The sequence below is a fragment of the Mobula birostris genome, chromosome 24, assembly GCF_030028105.1.
Source record: "Mobula birostris isolate sMobBir1 chromosome 24, sMobBir1.hap1, whole genome shotgun sequence".
NCBI classification, from domain to species: domain Eukaryota; kingdom Metazoa; phylum Chordata; class Chondrichthyes; order Myliobatiformes; family Myliobatidae; genus Mobula; species Mobula birostris.
The window spans coordinates 57367658-57388714 of record NC_092393.1 but is presented as its reverse complement, the minus strand read 5'-3'; the positions used below and the strand labels follow the sequence as shown (position 1 = coordinate 57388714).

The following is a 21057-nucleotide window of genomic DNA, read 5'->3' as shown; positions in this document are numbered from 1 at the left end:
TGCAAGCAGAAATACTCAGTTTTAACCTTTAAATGACGGGAAGGTCTGATTAAACCGCTACTGCCAGTGAATTTTTGTTCTTGTTGTTCACCTGTCAAACACTGGGATCTGCGCACAGCCCAGGGCATGGCCGAAGGATGAAATCCGTTGTGGCTGGCCGACGGGTGCCTTATTCCGCCAATAACTTGCACCAACATTTCCTTCATTTTAGCCGCTCTCCCGTTAAAGAAATTAACCCGGACGTGTGTGCAGTGGAATTGACTGTGTATATTTGTACAACAATTCAGAAGATGAATTTTAGCGACATCATTTAGTGGCTTGAGGATGTTCAAAACCCAGAACAACTACAGGCTTGGATCAGCAAGTTGATTAATGTACTGGACAAAACCTCAATGTCTTCATTGGTTGTGTTTCTCGTGGTTTTCCCTCCTCCAAAATTTGTCACTGTAAAGATGTTAAAAGGTAGCTGTGTGTACGATAGTAAACCTGATCGCTAATCAGATTATTGTGAAACTAGGAGAGGAGAGAGCGACCCTTGCCTATCTGGCTCTTGTAAAGTATTTGTGATAATAAACTAGTTTCTGGACATGCTGGGAATCTCTAATTGTGCAAAGAAAGAGTGTTGTCCCAAAAATAGAGGTTCCTTAGAAACTCTCTGTCTGAACTTGGAAGGAAATCCCTTTCTGGAAAGAGAAGTGGTCAAGTGTACCAGGTTTCAGTAGCAGAATATTTAGGAGATAATGATCATAATATAAACTTTTGGTTAGCTACAGGAAAGGAGGTGGAATCCAAAATAAATATAATTAATTGGAGGAAGGCCTACTTCTCCAATCTGGCCCAGGTAAACTGAAACTAGAAGCTGAACAGACAAAACTGTAACATGACAAATGGGCTGTTTTTAAAGAGGAGATAGTTTGGGTACAGTTGAACCACCTCTCATTGAAGCACCTTCAATAACTCCAAAAGACTGAAGCTGGGTAAAATACTGAAAGGCTTTTATTCGCTGTACAATACGACCTCCACGGTGAGTGTCTGCCCCCGGACTGAGGGGGAGGGGCAAGGTGAAATCACCTTTATACAGGAATCTGTGGGAGGAGCCACAGGGGCAGACAGCAGAGGGGCGTGTCCAGACAGTTAACCCAGTTACAACATATACATGGTTTACCACACTCATCAGAGACAAAGGAATATCAAATACAGAACTATCTATGAGATACAGAGGACAACAAAACAAAAGCTGTTTATGTCAAATGTAGGCTGGTAATTACCATTAAAAAAAACAACAAAAAGATCTGGGGTATTGAAAATTACCAAAGAGAACGTATACGAAAATAATAACAGCCAATAGTAGTAAAAGGGGAATTTGTGGACTAATGGTGCACATTGGAGACAAAAGAGGCAACTTGCACATAGATACTAAGGATACAGTTAAAGCACTAAGTGAATACTTTGTATCTGTCTTAAACAGGGGAAGGGGGTGTTTTGAAAATAATGGTGAAAGAAGAGATAGTTGAGACACTGGATACATTTAAAATTGACAGAAGAGGTATTAGAAAAGTTAGCAATTTATAATAGGCAAGTCACCTGGCATACATGGCATACATCCTATGATTTTAAGGGAATTACAAAATGAAGACTACAGAATACTGATTATGAGTTGCTCTTTGCTCTTTAGGTACAGGGCAGGTGCCAAAGGACTGAAGAATAGCAAAAATCTTCCTGTTGTTCAAAGAAACAGAGTAATACAGGCCAGTCCTTTTAAACCTGGCTGTGCAAAAGCTTTCAGAAATATCGATCTGGGACAAGATGAAGTCACCTGAGTATTGCTGAATAATTAAAGCAGACCGATGGGGATTTGTTAACAACAAACTGTGTTTAATCAATTTGATAAAGATTTCAGGGAGTAACAGATGCCATATTATGATGATAACATAGTTAATGTGGTAAACATGAACTTCCAGAAGACTGTGATAAAGCATCAAATTCTAGGCGCATCAAAGAAGTTGAAACAAATGGTATGAGGGTATTAATATCATGGTCACAAGAAAATCTGCAGATGCTGGAAATCCAAAGCAACACATACAAAATGCTGGAGGAACTCAGCAGGCCTGATGAAGGGTTTCAACACAAAATGTCAACTGCTTGCTCTTTCCCATTGATGCTGCCTGGCCTGCTGAGTTCCTCCAGCATTTTGTGTTCATTAATATCACAGATATAGGTGACTAAATAGCATTCCTACAGTCAGAAGGAAGGTAAATTGTGGGGGTCCCTAGTGTTGGGTGTTGGGGCCATTGCTTTCTTTTTGATCCATTTTAGTGACCTGGAATGGCACAAAACTTGCAAATTGTAAAGAAGATTGTAATAGTGTGTAGCAGGGTGAAACAGGCTGGTGGAATAGACAGGTAGATTAGATTATGAGGACACGCAGTCCTCTTTTATTATCATTTAGTAATGCATGCATTAAGAAATGATACAATATTCCTCCGGTGTAATATCACAGAAACACAGGACAGACCAAGACTGAAAAACTAACAAAACCACATAATTACATAGCATATGAAGATTTGGTAGAAGTACATAAAACTGTAGCAAAACAAATGGCCTGTTTCTAAGGAGGAGATGGTTTGGGTCTTAATAGAGTGGATAATGTGAGGCTGTCTCTTTTGTTGGTGAGATCAAGGACTGAGGTTCCAGCTATAAACTAAAGGGAAAAAGGAAAGAGAAGATAATAGGAGGAAAACATTTTTACACAATGTGCAGCTGGAACTAATTCACAGATGTGGTAGGGACAGATTCCACAGAGGCCCAAAAGAAAGAACTGGATAAATATATTGTAGAGTAAAAATTAGCAAAGCCATGGAGAAAAGGCTTATGTTTGGGACTATAGAATTAACCTTGTTGGGAATTGAGCAGAAACATGAAGGGATGATTTGCCTCTTACTGAGCTGTAAACATTCTCTGATTCCAAGAAACCATAAAGTTCATATTGGTGCCAATTATCTGGTCATCTGTAACTTAAATGAGATAGTGCAAGACTGTGGCCCCTCACCTGAAGAGGATTCTGTGATTAATGCCAGTTGAACCAGAATCACACAATGAATCCCACTGAATTTTTCCTTTGGATTTTGCAGGGTAATCAGGAACAATTTCACACTCCATTAAAAATTTTCTTAGGTTAAAGATTAGAATTAAATTCAAATTTAGAACTGTCTCCCATTTAAAATGAGATCTGTCTGTGATTGAGAGATTGAAATCCAAGTGCAGCGAGGCATTTTGCACAAAGAATCGTTCAGCACAGGAACAGGCCCCTTGGCCCATAATATTGTACCAAACCCATCAAGCTATTGATGTCCAATGAAACTTAATCCCTTCTGCGTGCACACCCTCCATTCTCTGTGCCTATTCAAGAGCCTCTTAAATGCCTCTTTCATATCTGCCTCTATAACTACTCCTGATGTGGCATTCCAAGCACCCACCACTCTCTGTCCTGCAAGTACAGTGCCTATAAAAAGTACTCACACCCCTTGGAAGTTTTCATGTTTTACAACATTGAATCATAATGGATTTAATTTGGATTTTTTGATAGAACAACAGAAAAAGACTTTTGTGTCAAAGTGAAAATGAATTTCTACAAAATGATTTAAATTAATTACAGATATAAAGCACAAAATAATTGATTGCATAAGTATTCACCCCCTTTACTATGACACACCAGATCATCACTGGTGCAGCCAATTGGGTTTAGAAATCACATAATTAGTTAAATAGAGATCACCTGTGTGCAGTCAAGGTATTTCAATGGATTGTAGTAAAAATACACCTGTAGCTGGAAAATCCAACTGCTGGTGGGTTAGTATCCTGGTAAAAACTACACCATGAAGACAAATGAACATGCCAAGCAACTCTGTGAAAAGGTTACTGAAAAGTGCAAGTCAGGAGATGGATACAAGAAAATTTCCAAGTCACTGAATATCCCTTGGAGTATAGTTAAGTCAATCATCAAGAAATGGAAATAATATGATACAGCTGTAAATCTGCCTAGAGCAGGCTGTCCTCAAAAACTGAGTGACCATGCAAGAAGGCAACTGGTGAGGGAGGCCTCCAAGAGACCTCTGACAACTCTGGAGGAGTCACAAGCTTCAATGGCTGAGATGGGAAGAGACTGTGCATACAGCTGTTGCCCGGGCACTTCACCAGTCGCAGCTTTATGGGAGAGTGGCAAAGAGTTAACACAGAATTAACATTTTAAGTATTAATGTTCACTCTTGCATCTCATTCAACTGTTGGGGGAGGGAAGCTCGCATGAAATCTTGGCTAGAGTTTGCCAGAAGGCATATGAGAGGCTGAAGTCAGCTGGAAGAAAGTTCTATGGTCTGATGAAACCAAAATTGAATTTTTTAGCTATCAATTGAAATGCTATGTTTGGCATAAGCCATTCCTACCATGAAGCATGGTGGTGGCTGCATCGTGCTACAGGGATGCTTCACTGCAGCAAGCCCTGGATGACTTGTGACAGTAGAGGGTAAAATAAATGCAGCAAAATAGAGGGAAATCCTGGAGGAAAACCTGAAGCAGTCTGCAAGAGAACTGTGACTTGGGAGAAAATTTGTTTTCCAGCAAAGACAATGACCCCAAGCATAAAGCCAAAGCTATGGCTTAAAAACATTAATGTCCTGGAGTGGCCAAGTCAAAATCTAGACCTCAATCCAATTGAGAATTTGTGGCTGGACTTGAAAAAGACTGTTCACTCACGATCCCATGCAATCTGATAGAACTTGAGCAGTTTTGCAAAGCAGAATAGGGACAATTTGCAGAGTCCAGATGTGCAAAGCTGATCAAGGCCTATCCACCTAGAGTCAAGGCTAATTGCTACCAAAGGTGCATCTACTTAAATACTGATTTGAAGGGGGTGAATACTTGTGCAATCAATTATTGTTTTATTTGTAATTAACTTAGATCACTTTGTAGAATTCTGTTTACACATTGACATGGAAGTCTTTTCCTGTTGATTTTTTTTTAAAAAGCCAAATTAAATACACTGATTCAGTTGTAAAACAATAAAATATGAAAACTTCTGGAGGGGGGAGGGTGTGAATACTTTTTATAGGCATTGTATCCTTTGAATTTTATCCCTCTTATCTTAAATGCCTGCACTCTAATACAAAATTAGACATTTCAATCCTGTGAAAAAGATACCAGGCTGTCTATTTATTGCCCTGCAGTTCTCTAGAAAACAACTCTAGTCTGTCAAATCTCTCCTTATAGCACAAGCCCTTTAATCCAGGCAGCATCCTGGTAAACCAGTTCTGCACCCTCTCCAAAGCTTCCACATCCTTCCTATAATGGGGCAAATAGATATTAATGCAACAACACAACAGAACATTAAACAATATGGCACTTGCAGGAAGTACTTCTCCTGCATTGTAATAAACATCTTCAGAATCTATCTCTTCATTTTTGATCAACTATTTCTTTAGCAATGATGTCAAACTTTGATTTATTATGCTCCTGTTTCCTTGTGCAGTTTTATGAAGTTGTTTCCTTGTGATTTATTAAGTTTGAAGTGCTGTACAAATGGCCTTTGTTGCTAAACTTCATATTCTTAGATAGTCCCTCAGTGTCAAAGAATATTTACTTTCACTCTAGTTCCGAGCTGACTGATTCCTCCAAAGGTTGGGCAGAAATGCCTGATTTTGACGTGTGAAGAGGGGAAGGAGAGGTGGTTTGGGTGGTTAGTCCTCCTTATGCTATTTATCTTAGTTTCTGCTTTCTCCTGGTGTACAGATCCAATGTTTTCAAGTCATCATGAATTACTTTCTACAGCAGAGATTCCAAAGATTCAATAGAGAAGCTGAACTTTTCAAAGAAGTTTTAAGAACATCCTTGAATCTTTTCTTTATCCATTTAGGGGTCTTTTCCCTGACAAAATTTTCAGGAGTTTATTGTGCAGTATGTGGATAATGAAGCTAACCAGTGCCTCCAACCTAGTGAAATTCTAGCCTCTGTGCTAAGGATGTTTACCTGGGACACGATCCTAGGTAATTGGTTCATTGAACCTATCAGTGAACATGGAGGATTTTGAAAAGATAGTACTGTAGGAAATCTAAATCTTAGAAACCTATAGGAGGATAGGGATGGCTGCTATCTAGGATACTGAGTTTTCTGGCAAGTTTAAGGTCTTGATTTTCAAACACTTGTCCCCTCAGACAGTAAAAGCTGTGCTGGTGCAACTTTCATCAATGTCAGAATTTTCTATAATGTGGCTACTAGATATAGAAAATGGTCAACCTTGTGCATTGACCTTTTCCTGATTGCAAATACAGGAGGCACCTTATAAAATGGTCACTGAGCATCTGGACCAATATTCAGTTCTAAACATAAACCGTTTGTCTAGTAGCCAATGGGCATGGCAACTCAGCACACAATTTAACCTAAATAGATTCACAGCTTTTACATATGTTTACCTCACCCTTGACATTGATCCTAACCATTAAAACCAAAATGTTTAATAGGCAAACTGATCTTAGCCAGAACTAAGACCTTTAAATTGGTCTCATTATCTAGGAAGAAATTCAACTATCAAAGTTTTTGGTTACCTCTCTGAAGGCAAATAGGAGAAAGGTACAGAATTTTGTATCCCCCACTTTAATAGGCAGAGTTAAGTGAAGTATTGTGTTCCTACAACTAGAACATAGCTCTAGTGATTGTTTGGTAGATTGATCCAGTTTACACAGTATAAGTGAGCAGTTGGCTAAAAAATAATTCTACCTGTGGATTTTGAAAGTTGCAGATTGGAAGAAGGCAACATAGACCATCAAATACATATTGGCCTTATGCAAGAACACTCCAGCTAATCCTGCTCCCCATCCCAGGAAATCATTTCCTTTCACATATTTATCCAGTTTCCTTCTGCAAATCACAACTGTACCTGCCTCCTTTTCCCTCTGCTGGGAGGGCAGTCCCACTTGCTGGATAAAATCCATTTTTATCTCTTAACAATTTAATGATTTTGGAAATCACTTTCATTTTATGATTGTTAATTCTTGATCCCTCTACCAATTAGAACAGTTTATCTCCTATTCTGGTTGGACCCTTAATGATCTTGAATTTCAATTCCTAGGATGATAACTTCACTTCTCTGGTCTATCCACCTAACTAAAGCCCCTCATCCTTGAATTATTTTAAATAATCTCTTCTGCACTCAAATAAAGAGCCATTTCAGCCTAAGGCTATTGTCCAAATGATCAATAACACCACCACTTTTTGTGTCATTTGTAAAGTTACTAAACATACCTTGTCTTAATATCACTACTGTCTATGACAAATGGTTAGACTTCAGGCACTGATCCCTGTGACATTGATCCTAACAAAAACAAAAACAAGTCTCCGTAATCACTCTCAGCCAAATATTAGCAAACTAATTTTGAAAACAATTTGCCAATGTTCCTTGGATCTAATGGCTTTAACCTTTAACCTCTGGACCAGTCTCCCATGTACTCTCGTGCTGCTTTTCCCTCTGCTTGCCTGAATAAGCTCAACTCCAACAACATCTAGGAAGCTCAAATTATCCAGGACAAAGCAGCCTGTTTGTTACCCAAACGTCTTCCCTCCACACACTGCCATCTACAAAATGAATGGCAGAACCACCCAGATATTATTTGCCAAAATAAGTAACCTCTGCCCCCAAGAACGAGGAGGATACAAGGAAGATGGAAGCACCTTTACTTGTAGGCTGCCATCCTTAACACACATAACCCACTTTGGGAATACATTACTAATTCTTCATTGTTACTAAATTTAACTCCTGGAATTCCTACCCAACAGCACAATAGGAGTACCATCAGCAGATGGCCCATAGTAGTTTGAGAAGGGGGTTCACCACCATCCTTCTTGGGGCTAATTAGGGATGAACAATGAATATGGGTTTAGTCTGCAAAGCCAAATCCCCCCAAAAAATCGGAACTAGATAAGGCACCCCGACATCTAGACCAAATACAGTCCAAAGTTTATTACTACACCATTTGGTGTAACTGCCAGGGAACCTTCATCTGTGAGGTTGTCTCCCAATTTCCATCTCAGAGTTCTCACAACTTCCTCCTCTCATACCACAGAAACAGACTTACAGCAGAGCCACAAATCCAAACTCCATTCTGTCAGAATTAATGGGATGCCAAAAGTCATTGGGAGGTGATTAGTGGCGGAGGCACTCAAACAACCAACAAGGGCAGGTATCCAGCTATAGAGCGGCATTTAGAAACTTTATACTTTTATAGAACATAGAACACTACAACTCAGGTACTGACCCTTCAGCCCACAATGCTGGGCCGAACCAAATACTGTAAGTTAGTAATCAAATGGCCAACTAATCCATATCCTTCCATTTACGCGCCTTCATGTGCCTATCTAAAAGTCCCTTAAAAGTCCCCAATGTTTCTGTCTCTACCAACACCCCAGGCAGCGCATTCCAGGCACCCAGCACTCTCTGTGTAAAAAAAAATGCTCCTCCCATCTCCGTTGAAATTACCCCCACTCACCTCAAATGCATGTCTGGTATTAGACTCTGGCATTTGCTGAGGCTCTCGCTGCCAGCAGCCTGACGCGCATCAAACCGGGGGGTGGGGTCAGAGCGTGAATCCAGCAAGGAGCAGAATAGACACGATTTCTGCTGGGGTCTTCAGCGCCAGAATGGAGGAGGATAAAGGGTGGAAGATTAAACTCACGTCCTGCTTCGTGGCCGTTGGGGTAATTTTAGCGGTGGTCGCGGTCAGCACCGATCATTGGGCTGTGCTCAGCCCCAGACTCGAAGTGTCCAATGCCACATGTGAGGAGGCACATTTTGGGCTTTGGAGACTTTGCACCAAGCGTACCTTCCTGATCACGGTAGATCCCAACACCGAGGGCTGTGGGACCACAACTCTTCCCGGAGGTAAGGACAGCTGAATTGAACTTTGTGTGGTTGAACCGATTTGGGAATTAGCATGGGAAATAGTGCGAACTGAATAATTCCGAATGGGAATTCAGCCACTGATGTTATGGACTTCACGAATAAGGCTGGCCAGAAATATAACTTGAGGAAAGAATTTCACACAGGATCTGCTTCACGAACACTGGAACACGGATGGAGGTCAGCCGAGGTTCCCGGCGGGTTTCGCTGTGTAAATTTTTAATATGGTGTCCAAACCTTTGGCTGCTTAAGAAGTTGGGACACTTGGCGGGTCCCAATTATCCAAAGAACAGAAGGTTATCTTAAATTTGTTGCAATTTCCAAAATCTTAATTAATTACATTCTAATCGACAGGTTGAAAGACCCATGTAACATTGGTCAGTTTTACATTTCAAGTTGACAGTTTAATGAACATTAACAGGAGGCGGGGCCATTCCTCTACTGGGCCGCCTTGCCGATGATCCAACAGGTGCAGGAGTAGGATTACATCGAGTTTGTTTGGAGTTAAATATACAACCTTACCCTTAACTTTAATATTTCATTTTCTGCTTTGGTCCAACAGCCGTTTATTACAGGGTCTCTGCTGTTGCAACATTGCTCTGTCTCTCGAGTTTCTTTACAAAGCATTTGAACAAAATCCCACCATATTTCATCCATCCAGATGACGAGATAACCCACAATTTCAGCAACTGTTTCTTGAAATGATCCCCGAGGTCTTACTTTGGGGTTTTATCTGAAAGTCTGGTCCAAGTGGAACCTGCTGACACCAGTCCCTAACTTTTACTAGTTCAACTTATTGGCTGTGTTTATTGCAGTTCTAGACTTGTTGCTCTTGCTCAACCTCAAGTTTTCCAAACAAACATTCCTCCAAATTAGCGTAGTTGATTTTAGATTCCCATGCGTCAATTGTGGTTCGGAAATAACACAGATCCCAAGGTCATACATTCAAATCCTTTTCCAGAGACCCAGGTGCATAACTCCGTGATTCTCCGGTGTTGCACTGTGGTAATGCTACAAAGCCAAAGGTCATATCTTTTGGATGCGATTCTAACGTTTGTCCTCTCTTGTAGATAAAAGGGGAGTTTATTGTATTGCTCCATAACTATCCTTTAACAATATGTGCATTCTCACATTGTTGTAAATGGGAGTTTGCAGTCACTTTCTCCACATTTCAAATGCAAATCTAATTCAAAAAAGTTTCATTTTTTGCAAATTGTAGAAAAAAACTGTTAATCAGGTTTACTCAGGGCTTTGGTAGCACAGGATTAGCAGATTTTCTAGACCAATGGACATCATGCACCAACAGACTTTTAATTTACTTTTTAAAACAGCTACACAGTGGGATCATGTATTTAGGTACAAACCTGGTAAAATACAGAGAAAGGGGGCATAGAAAGCTGGATAAACTCAGTGAGTCAAGGACCACTGGTGGAAGCCAAGAGGCAGTTTTAGGAACTGCCCCCCCCCCCACCATGTGTTAAAGGGAACACAGGAACCAGGATGGCAGTGCTATAAAAGGAATGCAAATACCAGCATCCAGTGACCCAAATACCAAACCCACTGAGGTTTCTGACAATCGGATAACAGATTATCGGAAATTTGCCATTACAAATATGCAGTTCTGGCCCCTGCATTACAAGAAGCTTTGAAGAGAATATAGATGCGGTTGACCAAGATGTTGCTTGGATTAGAGTTTTAGTTATAAACTCAGATTGTTTTCTCTGGAGCTTCGGAGTCTGAGGGCGATCTGACAGAAGTAAATAAAATTATGAGAAGCTTAGATTGTACCGTGGCAAGCATTCTAAGTGGTTGCATCACAGTCTGGTATGGAGGAGCTACCGCACAGGATCAGCAAAAAGTTTTACGGAAAATTGCAAACTCAGCCAGCTCCATAACGGGGACTGGCTTCCCTAGCATTGAGGATATCTTCTAAGGGCAATGCCTCAAAAAGGGCCCATCCATCATTAAGGGCACCCATCACCCAGGACATGCCCTCTACCATCAAGGAGGTACAGGAACCTGAAGACACAAGCTCAACATTTTAGAAACAGCTCCTTCCCCTCCACCATCAGATTTCTGAATGGACGATGAACCCATGTAAATTAGCTCACTATTTTTGTTCTCTTTTTGCACCACTTATTTAATTTATACATATAATACAGTATTGTAATGTATAGTTTCTTTATTATGTATTGCACTGCACTGCAGTCGCAAAATACAAATTTCACGACGTGATATTGATAGGCTAGACTGAATCTTTTTGCAGGAAGGAAATGTCTGGAGTGCACAGCTTTAAGGTGAGGAGGGAGAGTTTAAAAGAGATTTATGAGGCAAACTTATATATATCTGCCAGGGAAATTGATGGAAGCAAATATTAATAGCACTGTTTTAGAGGCAATTTAACAGGTTCATGAATAAACAGGGAATGGAGGGATCTAGACTATATATATGTAGATAAGAATGGTTTGGAATGATAAAGACAATGAGGGTGGAAGGATCTGTTTTTGCACTACTGTTTTATGTTCTATAGATTATTCCTGAAATACCAAGGTACTTGGCATTTCCTACCTCTATATGGTTTCTCGCCATACCCAAGATTTGTCTAGAAATGCTGAATTTTAATAGGAAACTTCTATTCCAATGAATATTTGAAGTCAAAATACACAATCTTCGTAGAACCAAAAGCTGTCAATTTGTTTGTCACTTTCTTAAATAATCTGAAATGTTTATCAAGTAGAATATTCTTGAACATTCTGACTAAAATTCATTAAAGAGTTGCACTTAATGCCTTCTTCATGACCTGTTGTAAAGTTCATTGTCCAGACTAAATTGAAGTGCATAGAATTATGAGAACCTACCCTGAACAGCAGTTTCAAAATTTTGTGAATAGCTTCAGGATAACTGGTAGAAGGATTAAAGGGGATTAAAGTCTGCAACTCTTGCCAATCAGATGGTGCACTATGGAAATAAAATCAAGCATGCTTGCAGAGTATTAGTTAAGGAGATCTTTCAATGCATCTTCCACTGGGTGCTGACTGCTTCATTGTCCTGCAGAGGCTTTCAATTTCTTTGTGCTCTTTTAACAGTACCAAATATATCCACATTTGTCAGTGAATTACTGGACCTCCCGTGCACTTTTCAGCCACTTCCACAAATCAAATAGTTCTTCCCAATAATCTGGTAGTGTTTTAGAATCATCAGTAAGGAAGTAAGCTTTTATTCCACAATTTTATTATTTCATTTAAATAAATGTTATCATTGTGAGTTTCAAACTTGTGTTTCCTGACTTTTATTTTGAAAGATTTTTGCTGGACTTTGGCTTACAGGTCTATTTTCTACTCCTTGAGTTGTGATTGGTGCTTTAAATGCACGAGGTCACCCTTCATCTATAATTTATCAGCTGCTGGATCTCTTGACTTGATCTCATCATCTTGGTGCTCTGTGGTAGAGAAACCATGAGTCAATGAGGTGTTAATTATTAAGAAACTACTATGGTCCAGACATTGTGTGCACTTTACAGCTCGTTTGTTGGAAGTGATCAGATGGTCTTGAGGTGGAACCTTCAGTGTCCCTGTGTCTTTGAGCACTTTGATATTGAGTTTCCTGTGGCAGCATTTCTGCCACCATTGCCATTTTTTTGGAATCAGGTTGGTCACTCAATTTTATACATCACAAGTACATCTTTCAGAATCCTCTTTTCAAAAGTAAATAATCCTAGTCAATGAATTCTTTCTTTTTAGCTACAACAATCCTGGCAAATAAAACCTTTCTTTCTTGGTTACAATTTTGCAATCCTGGCAACGTGCTCATAAATCTATGCATTCACTCCAGGGCAATCATGTTTTTCCTGAAATTTGGTGGCTAAGTACTCAGCCTGTGGCCCAACTCATGTAGTATACAGTTCTGTCATAACCCAATTTACCTTATTTTTATGCCTTGGATAAAAGTTCTCATATACCTTGGTTACCTGTCCTGCCATTTTCAAATGTCTGTGGACATACAATTCAATGTTTCTCTATTTCTCCACACCACTCAACATCTTCCCATTTACTGTGTATTGTCTTTTATCTGCTCAAATGTATTGCCTCACATTTCTCTGGATTCAAGTCCATTGGTCACTTCTCTGTCCACCTGAACAGACCATTTATAGTATATCCTCCTTAAATGGTAAAAACAGCATGAGCTGTTAGAGCTAAACATTATCACAATCAATGGATCAGATCAAAGTTCTGCAGTTCTACCATGTGTAGCCATGGATAGTGGTGGACAATTACATGAGATGAGACTCTAGTAATATCCCCATCTTCAACGATGTCAGGGCCCAGCAAGTGAGTTTTAAAGGAAAGGCTGAAACATTTCCATGTTCAGCCAGAAGTTCAGGCGGGAGGAGAAGATGGCAGTGTGAATCTGCGCACACAGCTCTCTGGTGAAATGATATTGTATCTGTTAAATAGGGGCCGTGGACAATTCTGATTTGATGGAGACAGACGTGAAAGCACAGAGGAATATCTGGAGAAATTTCTGAAATGCCAGTTCGCTGCCACTGCCATTGTGCAATCAAGAATCTCTAGAGGGAAGGCCCCAGAATCCCCGGCTTTGCCAGCTGCTGGCGACCGAGGCTGAGGTCAAGGCGTTCGGATAGAGATTGTGCTTGGTACTCAGTGCCGGAGGGCTGATCAGAGCTCAAAGTTTTCAGATGACTCAGAGTCGTACTGTGGTCGGGCATGGGAGGGAGAGTTTTCTTCCTTCTCCCGTCTGCGTGAGATGTGGGACTTCCGAGAGACTTTGAACTTTTTTACTGTACTATGGCCTGTTCTTCATCAAGTTATGGTATTGTTGCACTGTTGTAACTATATGTTATAATTATGTGGTTTTTGTTAGTTTTTCAGTCTTGGTCTGTCCTGTGTTTCTGTGATATCACACCAGAGGAATACTGTATCATTTCTTAACGGATGCATTACTAAATGACAATAAAAGAGGACTGCGTGTCCTCATAATCGAATCTAATACTAATCTAATACCATGGCTACATGTTTCGATCAGAGCTTGGGAAAAATGTAGCAATTGACATCTCCTGCACCTCAGATATTTTCCATCAAAGTTCAAGAACAAGCTGGAACATTTTCAAATACAGCCTAGATAAATTCAACTTTACAACATTTAATAAACTCAACACATTCCAGGAGAAAATAGCCTGTTTGATTAACATCTCACTCACCACCCTAAACATTCATACTTTCCACCACTAAAGTTCAAAGTACACATATGTCATCATATACAAGCCTGAGATTTATTTTCTTGTGGGCATACTCAATAAGTCTACAGAATAATAACTATAACAGAATTAACGAAAGACTGCCCAACCAGGGCACCCAACCAGGGCATCCAACCAGAACGCAAAAGACAACAAACTGTGCAAATACAAAAAGAAAGAAATAATAATAATAAATATATAAACAATAAATAATGAGAACATGAGAAGAAGGGTCCTTGAAAGTGAGTCCATTGGTTGTGGGAACATTTCAATGATGGGGTAAGTGAAGCTGAGTGAAGTTATCTCCTTTGATTCAAGAGCCTGATGGTTGAGGGGTAATAAATGTTCCTGAACCTGGTGATGTGAGTCCTGAGGCTCTTGTACCTTCCTCCTGATGGCTGCAGCAAGAAGAGACCATGTCCTGGGTGGTGGGGGTCCCTGATGATGGATGCTGCTTTCCTGCGATAGCATTTCATGTAGATGTGCTCAATGGTAGGGAGAATTTTGCCCATGATGAACTGGGATGTATCCATTACTTTTTGCAGGAGTGGCTGTGAAAAAATGCACCTCCCTTGGTTCCCAATGCCACTCTAACAGCACTTCCCAAAGTCACTCACCACAAAGGAGGACCAGAACAGCAGATTCATGAAAACACCCCAACTGGGGGGTTTCCTCCAGATGCAGCCAGCCCTGAGACAGCAGTCAAGGTGATTTGATTCCAAACAATTGGTTTATTGATCATTACTGAATGTCTGTCTGGGGTGCTTCCTGCTCCCTTCCCCCTCCTCCTTTTCTCAACCATGATTCCCCTCTCCCTGTCCCCTTCCCACTCTCCGTCCACAATAAAGTCCCATTTCAGAATTAGGTTGATCATCACCCACATATGTCATAACTTTTGATATTTTTTTTGTGGCAGCAATACAGCAGCCTAGCTAAATATATTGCCTAAGACTTTTGCACAGTACAGTACCTTCACTGGAAGGACTGAAGTGGTTCATGAAAATGACTCCACCATCTTCGCAAAGGCAACAAGTACCAGTGATGCCCAGATCCTGAAAAGGAAAACAAAAATGCTGAATGCTTTCCTCATTTTTGCCAATCTGTAGCTGGCTATTGTACTACGTGTGTGAAGTGATGCAGGCATACACAGTGAATTATAGGACCCTGTGAAATTCTGAGGAATAAGAAGTTGGCATGTAGGTTCATGGATCCTTAAAGGGGGAAGTACAGAGAGATAAAATAGTGAAGAAGATGCACAGGATACTACCCTTCATTAGCTGGGACCTTGGGTATAAGAGCAAGGAGGTATGGTACAGCATTATAAAATATTTTTAGGCTGCAAATGAAGCTTACGTGCATTTCTGATCACCACAGTTTAGGAAGCACACAACTGCACTGAAGAAGATAAACAAGATGTCACCTTAATGGAGAGACTGGGCCTGTTTTCTTTGCAGTGGAAAAGGCTGAGATGGACATGAGTTGGGTATACAAAATTATGTGAGGCATTGTAAGGAAAGAGTTAAAAGTGATTCCTACTTGGAATATACTCAAATAAAGTGATAGTTTGAAAGACAAAATGGTGTCAGCTTGGAATGTGATAACAGTCAATAAGGAGGAAAACAGGCCAATGCTTTGTCTCTATTTTGAATGCACCTGGTTAAGATTAGATACTGGTGGAGAATGTTTGCCTCCTTACACACCTGCCATCTCTATTTTTAAGTTATGTGTGTCTAGGCTGAAGGCAAAAGATAGGGACTCTAATCTGGATGAATGGTACCACAATAACATCTCACTCAATGTCCGCACAATCAAAGAGCTGATTATTGACTACAGGAGGAGGAAACTGGAAGTCCATGAGCCAATCCTCATTAGGAGACCAGAGGTGGAGAGGATCAGCAACTTTAGATTCCTCAGTGTTAACATTTCAGATGATCTGTCCTGGTTCCAGCATGTAAGTGCCATTACAAAGAAGGCATAACAACACTTCTACTTTCTTAGGAGTTAATGCAGATTCAGCATGTCATCTAAAATCTCGAAAAACTTCTATAGATGTGCTGTGGAGAGTATACTGATAGTTTGCATCATGCCTGGTATAGGACACCAATGCCCTTGAACAGAAAAGCCAACAAAGAGTAGTGAATACTATCCCCATCACTGAGCACATTTACAAGGAGTGTTGCCACTGCTAAGGAAGCAGCATTCGTCTCCAAAGACCCCCACCATCCAGGCTATGCTCTCTTTGCCCTGCTGTTATCAGGAAGGAGTTACAGGAGCCTCAAGTTGCACACCACCAGGTTGAGAAACAGCTATTACCCCTCAACCAACAGGCTCTTGAATCAGAGGTGATAACTACACTCACCCCAATACTGTACAATCTATGGATAACCTATGAACCTACATTTAAGGATTCCATAACCCATGTTCTTGATATTTATTGCTTCTTTGTTTATTATTATTACTACTGTGACGGGGTCCTGAATTACCCCTATGAACTGTGCTCATTTACCCCTATTAACTGTGCTTTTGAAAAGAGAGAGAGAGAGAGAGAGAGAGTTATTTAACATCGATATCTTGTTTTGAAGAGAGAGAGAGAGAGAGAGAGAGAGAGAGAGAGAGAGAGAGAGAAAGACTAACTGTTGGTCTGTCCCTTTAAGGCACTGGAAGTAACTTTTGGATTTCTGCTGAGTTGGAGAGAGAGATGGCACTGAGCAGCTCGTAAGTTGCTATGGTAACCGAGGGTGGTTATTTGATGGACACTCGATGTTATGATTTTTCAGCAGCATGTTGATACTCCCCAAGGACATGGTATGCTTGTACATTTCTTACACAGACAAAGGAAGGAGGAGTTATTTGAATGACAATTGGTATCCCGTACGGTGAGATAAATAGGAGGACAGATGATATAGACCTCAGATACATGTTTTGGACACTGAATGAGCTTTGTTGTGCTGGCAGAAAAAGTGGGTTTTTGGAGGATCGATCAGTGGCTCTTGCAGTGAAAAGAAAAGGCAGTGACTGGTGGGGAGTTGTCCATGTGTCCACCCTCGCCTGGGTTGATAGCTCCACCACAGAAAACTGGTTCCCTTTGTTGCGGTCACAGTCGGTGACTTTTAAAGGATTTCGGAGGACATCGAGAAGATCGACGGCGTCAGCTCACCTGAAGACTCAAATCTCTCCCTCTCTCTATCTTCCATCACTACTCAACTCAATACCATGAACTGAACTGAACTTTACTCATCATCGTAAGACTGTATCTTTTTACCCCTAGACTTGAAGAAGCTTGGTTTTCATATATATTCCACACTAACTTATATATAATCATTGTTAACCTGTTTGATTTATCTACATTTATATTACTGTATTGCATAGTTACTAATAAATATTATTAGTTAATAGCAATACTGGACTCCAGAGTGTTTTCTATTTCTGCTGGTTCTTTAAATCCATCACGGGGTACGAGGCACTACTTTTTTTCTCTTTTTTGTATTTGCAGTTTGTTGTCTTTTGCACATGGATTGTTCGTCCATATTTATTATGTGTGTTTTCTTTGATTCAATTGTGTTTTGTTTTGTATTTACTGTGAATTCCAACAAGAAAATGAATCTCAGGGTAGTATATGGTGACGTATATGTACCTTGATAATAAATTTACTTTGAAGTTCTGACAGGAGAGAGGGAAGGAGAGAGGGAGAGATTGTCCAATAAAGTGATTTCTTGTGGCCTTCAGCATGGACTGTATATAGTCATCCTTTGTTTAAAAATACTTTGTCCCGTTGAATGAGAAAACAACACAATAAAGATTTTAAAATATTTTCATTACATGAAATAGGGTAGATATCAGTAAACTTTTCCTCATCACACAGGTGTTAAATATTGATGACAGATGTTCACAGGGCATTGCAGAAGGCAATTTTTCATTTGTAGAGTGATTGGAATCTGGAATGCATTGCACGAGTGTGTGATGAAAGCAGGTACTCTCACATTTCAGAAGTTTCTAGAAGAACACTTGAAATGTCAAAGCATAGATAGTGCGAACCAATGGCTGGTAAATGGGATTGTTGCAGAAGAGTAACTGATGCTCAGCATGGATATGGTGGACTTTATGATCCTGCAGTATTTAACAACTCTGTTATGCAGAAAAGTTTCCTGCTACATACTGTTGCATGCCTCATTCCTGTGGTCAAAGGTGATTTAAAAAATGATAGACAGAGCCTGTACAATTCAAAGGCATCCATGAAACAAGAACCCCATAGAGTGAATGTAAGAAACATCAAAGACCCCCTCCATCTCCAGTGTTTACTCTAATATGTTGGCATATTCACTAAGTGGTCTCTTTATTAGGTAAATGTACATCTGTTCATTAATGCAAATATCTAATCAGCCAATCATGTGGCCTAACTCAATGCATAAATGCATGCAGACATAGACAAAAGGTTCAGTCTTTGTTCTGACCAAACATTAGAATGGAGAAGAAATGTGATCCAAGTGACTTTGATTGGAATGATTGTTGTTTCCAGACAGGGTGGTTTGTGTAGCTCAGAAGCTTAAAAGTTCAAAGTAAATTTGTTATCAAAGTACTCATGTCACCATATACTCCCCAAGATTCATTTTCTTGTGGACGTTCACAGCAAATACAAAAACACACAATAGGATCAGTGAAAAATCACACAGAACAAAAATGAACAACCAATATGCAAAAGACAACAAACTGTGACAATTTTAAAAATAGAAAACATTAATAACTATTAATAATATGAGATTGTAGAGACCTTGAAGGTGAGTCTATAGATTGCGGAATTCATTCAGTGTTGAGGTGAGTGAAGCTAAGTGAAGTTATCTCCTCTGGTTCAAGAGCCTTTTGGCTGAAGGGTAATAACTGGTGATCTCCTGGGATTTTCACACACAACAGTCTCTGGAGTTTTCTTTTCTGGCCTCCTCTACTGTCACGATGAAGCCACACTCAGGTTGGAGGAACAACACCTAGTGTTCCGTCTGGGTATCCTCTGGCCTGATAGCATGAACATCGATTTCTCAAACCTCTGGTAGTGCCCCATCCCCATCACCATTTGCATCTTTCACCTTATCACCTCCCCCGGTGCTCCTCTCTCTTAAGTTTCTTCCATGGCCTTCTGTCCTCTCCTATCAGATTCTGCCTTCTCCAGCCCGGTTTCTCTTTCAGCAATCAACTTCCCAGCTCTTTACTCTACCCGCCCCCCACCCCCTGGTTTCTCTATCACTTTGTGATTCTTCCTCCCCTCCCCAACTTTCTTTCTCTGACTCCTCTTCTTTTTTTTTTCCCTGTCCCAATGAAGGGTCTCAGCCTGAAACGTCGACTACGGTATACTCTTTTCCATAGATGCTGCCTGGCCTGCTGAATTCCTCCAGCGTTTTGGGTGTGTAGCTTGGAGTTCCAGCATCTGCAGATTTTCCTTTGTTTCTGAGGAAACTCTTGACATTCTTAAATTCAAATGTAGTCTCACAACCATGTGTTTCACTTTAAACAGCTCTCTGAATATTGATGAAACAACCCTCCACTGTGTCATTCTAATTCCTGTGTTCAAAAAGATGTCTTCTGTTCTTGGCCACTGGTTATTATGAGTCCCCTAAAATTCACTAATTTTGTGCATCGTTGTATACCTTGTTATTTCATTTTAGTATGATAAAACATAAGTTTATAAGTACTTGAACATCAAAGGTGCAGTATGAATGTCTGTGCCAAACTCAGACAGAAGCATAGTCAAGAGCACTAAGGATAAATCAAAATCTTCATCCCTCAGTTCTATTCCATATTTAGATTTGAAAGTGAAATGTTAATGTGCTCACTTGCCTTTGAGTTCATTTATGCTTGCAAAATATATTCATGTTCCAAGTGGGAATCCCAGATTCCCACTTGGAATCCCGGAAGAGAAAAACATTATTTTTATAATCACTCTTTTTATCAATGTCTTCTCTGAAGGATTTGAGTTTACCAGGAACTGACACTTGCACACATGGCTTTGCCAAATAGGTATCCTTGGCAAAATGGTCTCACCTTTCACCTAACAACACACATCAAAGTTGCTGGTGAACGCAGCAGGCCAGGCAGCATCTCTAGGAAGAGGTACAGTTGACGTTTCAGGCCGAGATCATTCATCAGGACTAGACGAAGGTGACTCACCTTTCACCTGCCAGCCTGTACTCCTTTCCCCTCCCCCACCTTCTTACTCTGGCTTCTGCTCCCCTACTTTCCAATCCTGATGAAGGGTCTTCAATGTTGACTGTTTATTCCCATCCATATCTGCTGCCTGACTTGCTGAGTTCCTCCAGTATTTTGCATGTGTGTTAATCACCTGCCTACATGTTTATCCGAATCATTTACTTGTATATTATATATATATCTCAAAAAGAACAGAGATCCTGTATTGATCTCTGCATAGCACCACAGATAACTGGCCTGCAGTCAGAATAACACAACTCCATCACTACCCTCTGTCTTCTATGGTTAATCCAATTTCCGAATCCAAACTACCAAGAGTCTGTGTATCTGTCACAATGGGGGAGCATTGGGAACAGACCCAAATGCAAGGCACAGACACTGAAATTCTCGGAACAGGACTTGACTAGCGTAGGGACATGACAGGATACAGACAAGGAGCAGGGACAAGAATGCAGACTTGGGCTAGGACATGGACTAGACAGGGAACCTGGACAAGGAACTATGAACTAGGAACCTGGACTTGGGAAAGCGGGACCAGGACTAGTAGCCATGAACTAGGAGCCTGAGCTTGGACTCCGAGCCAGAGACTAGACAAGGACCCAGAACCTGGGTCTTGCCTCGGGCTCGGACTCCAGAACCAGGCCAGGACATGATATTGCTCCAG

General features: G+C 40.5%; 1 protein-coding gene across 1 annotated transcript in view; it reads left to right on the top strand.

Moving 5' to 3' along the window:
- The first annotated feature begins 8639 nt into the window (after positions 1-8639).
- cacng1b (calcium channel, voltage-dependent, gamma subunit 1b) overlaps positions 8640-21057 on the top strand; it is a 53267-nt gene continuing 40849 nt past the window's right edge. The window contains exon 1 of the mRNA XM_072241997.1: positions 8640-8926. Coding sequence (XP_072098098.1) covers positions 8686-8926 — 241 coding nt within the window. The 5' untranslated portion in view covers positions 8640-8685. The remainder of the gene's footprint in view (positions 8927-21057) is intronic.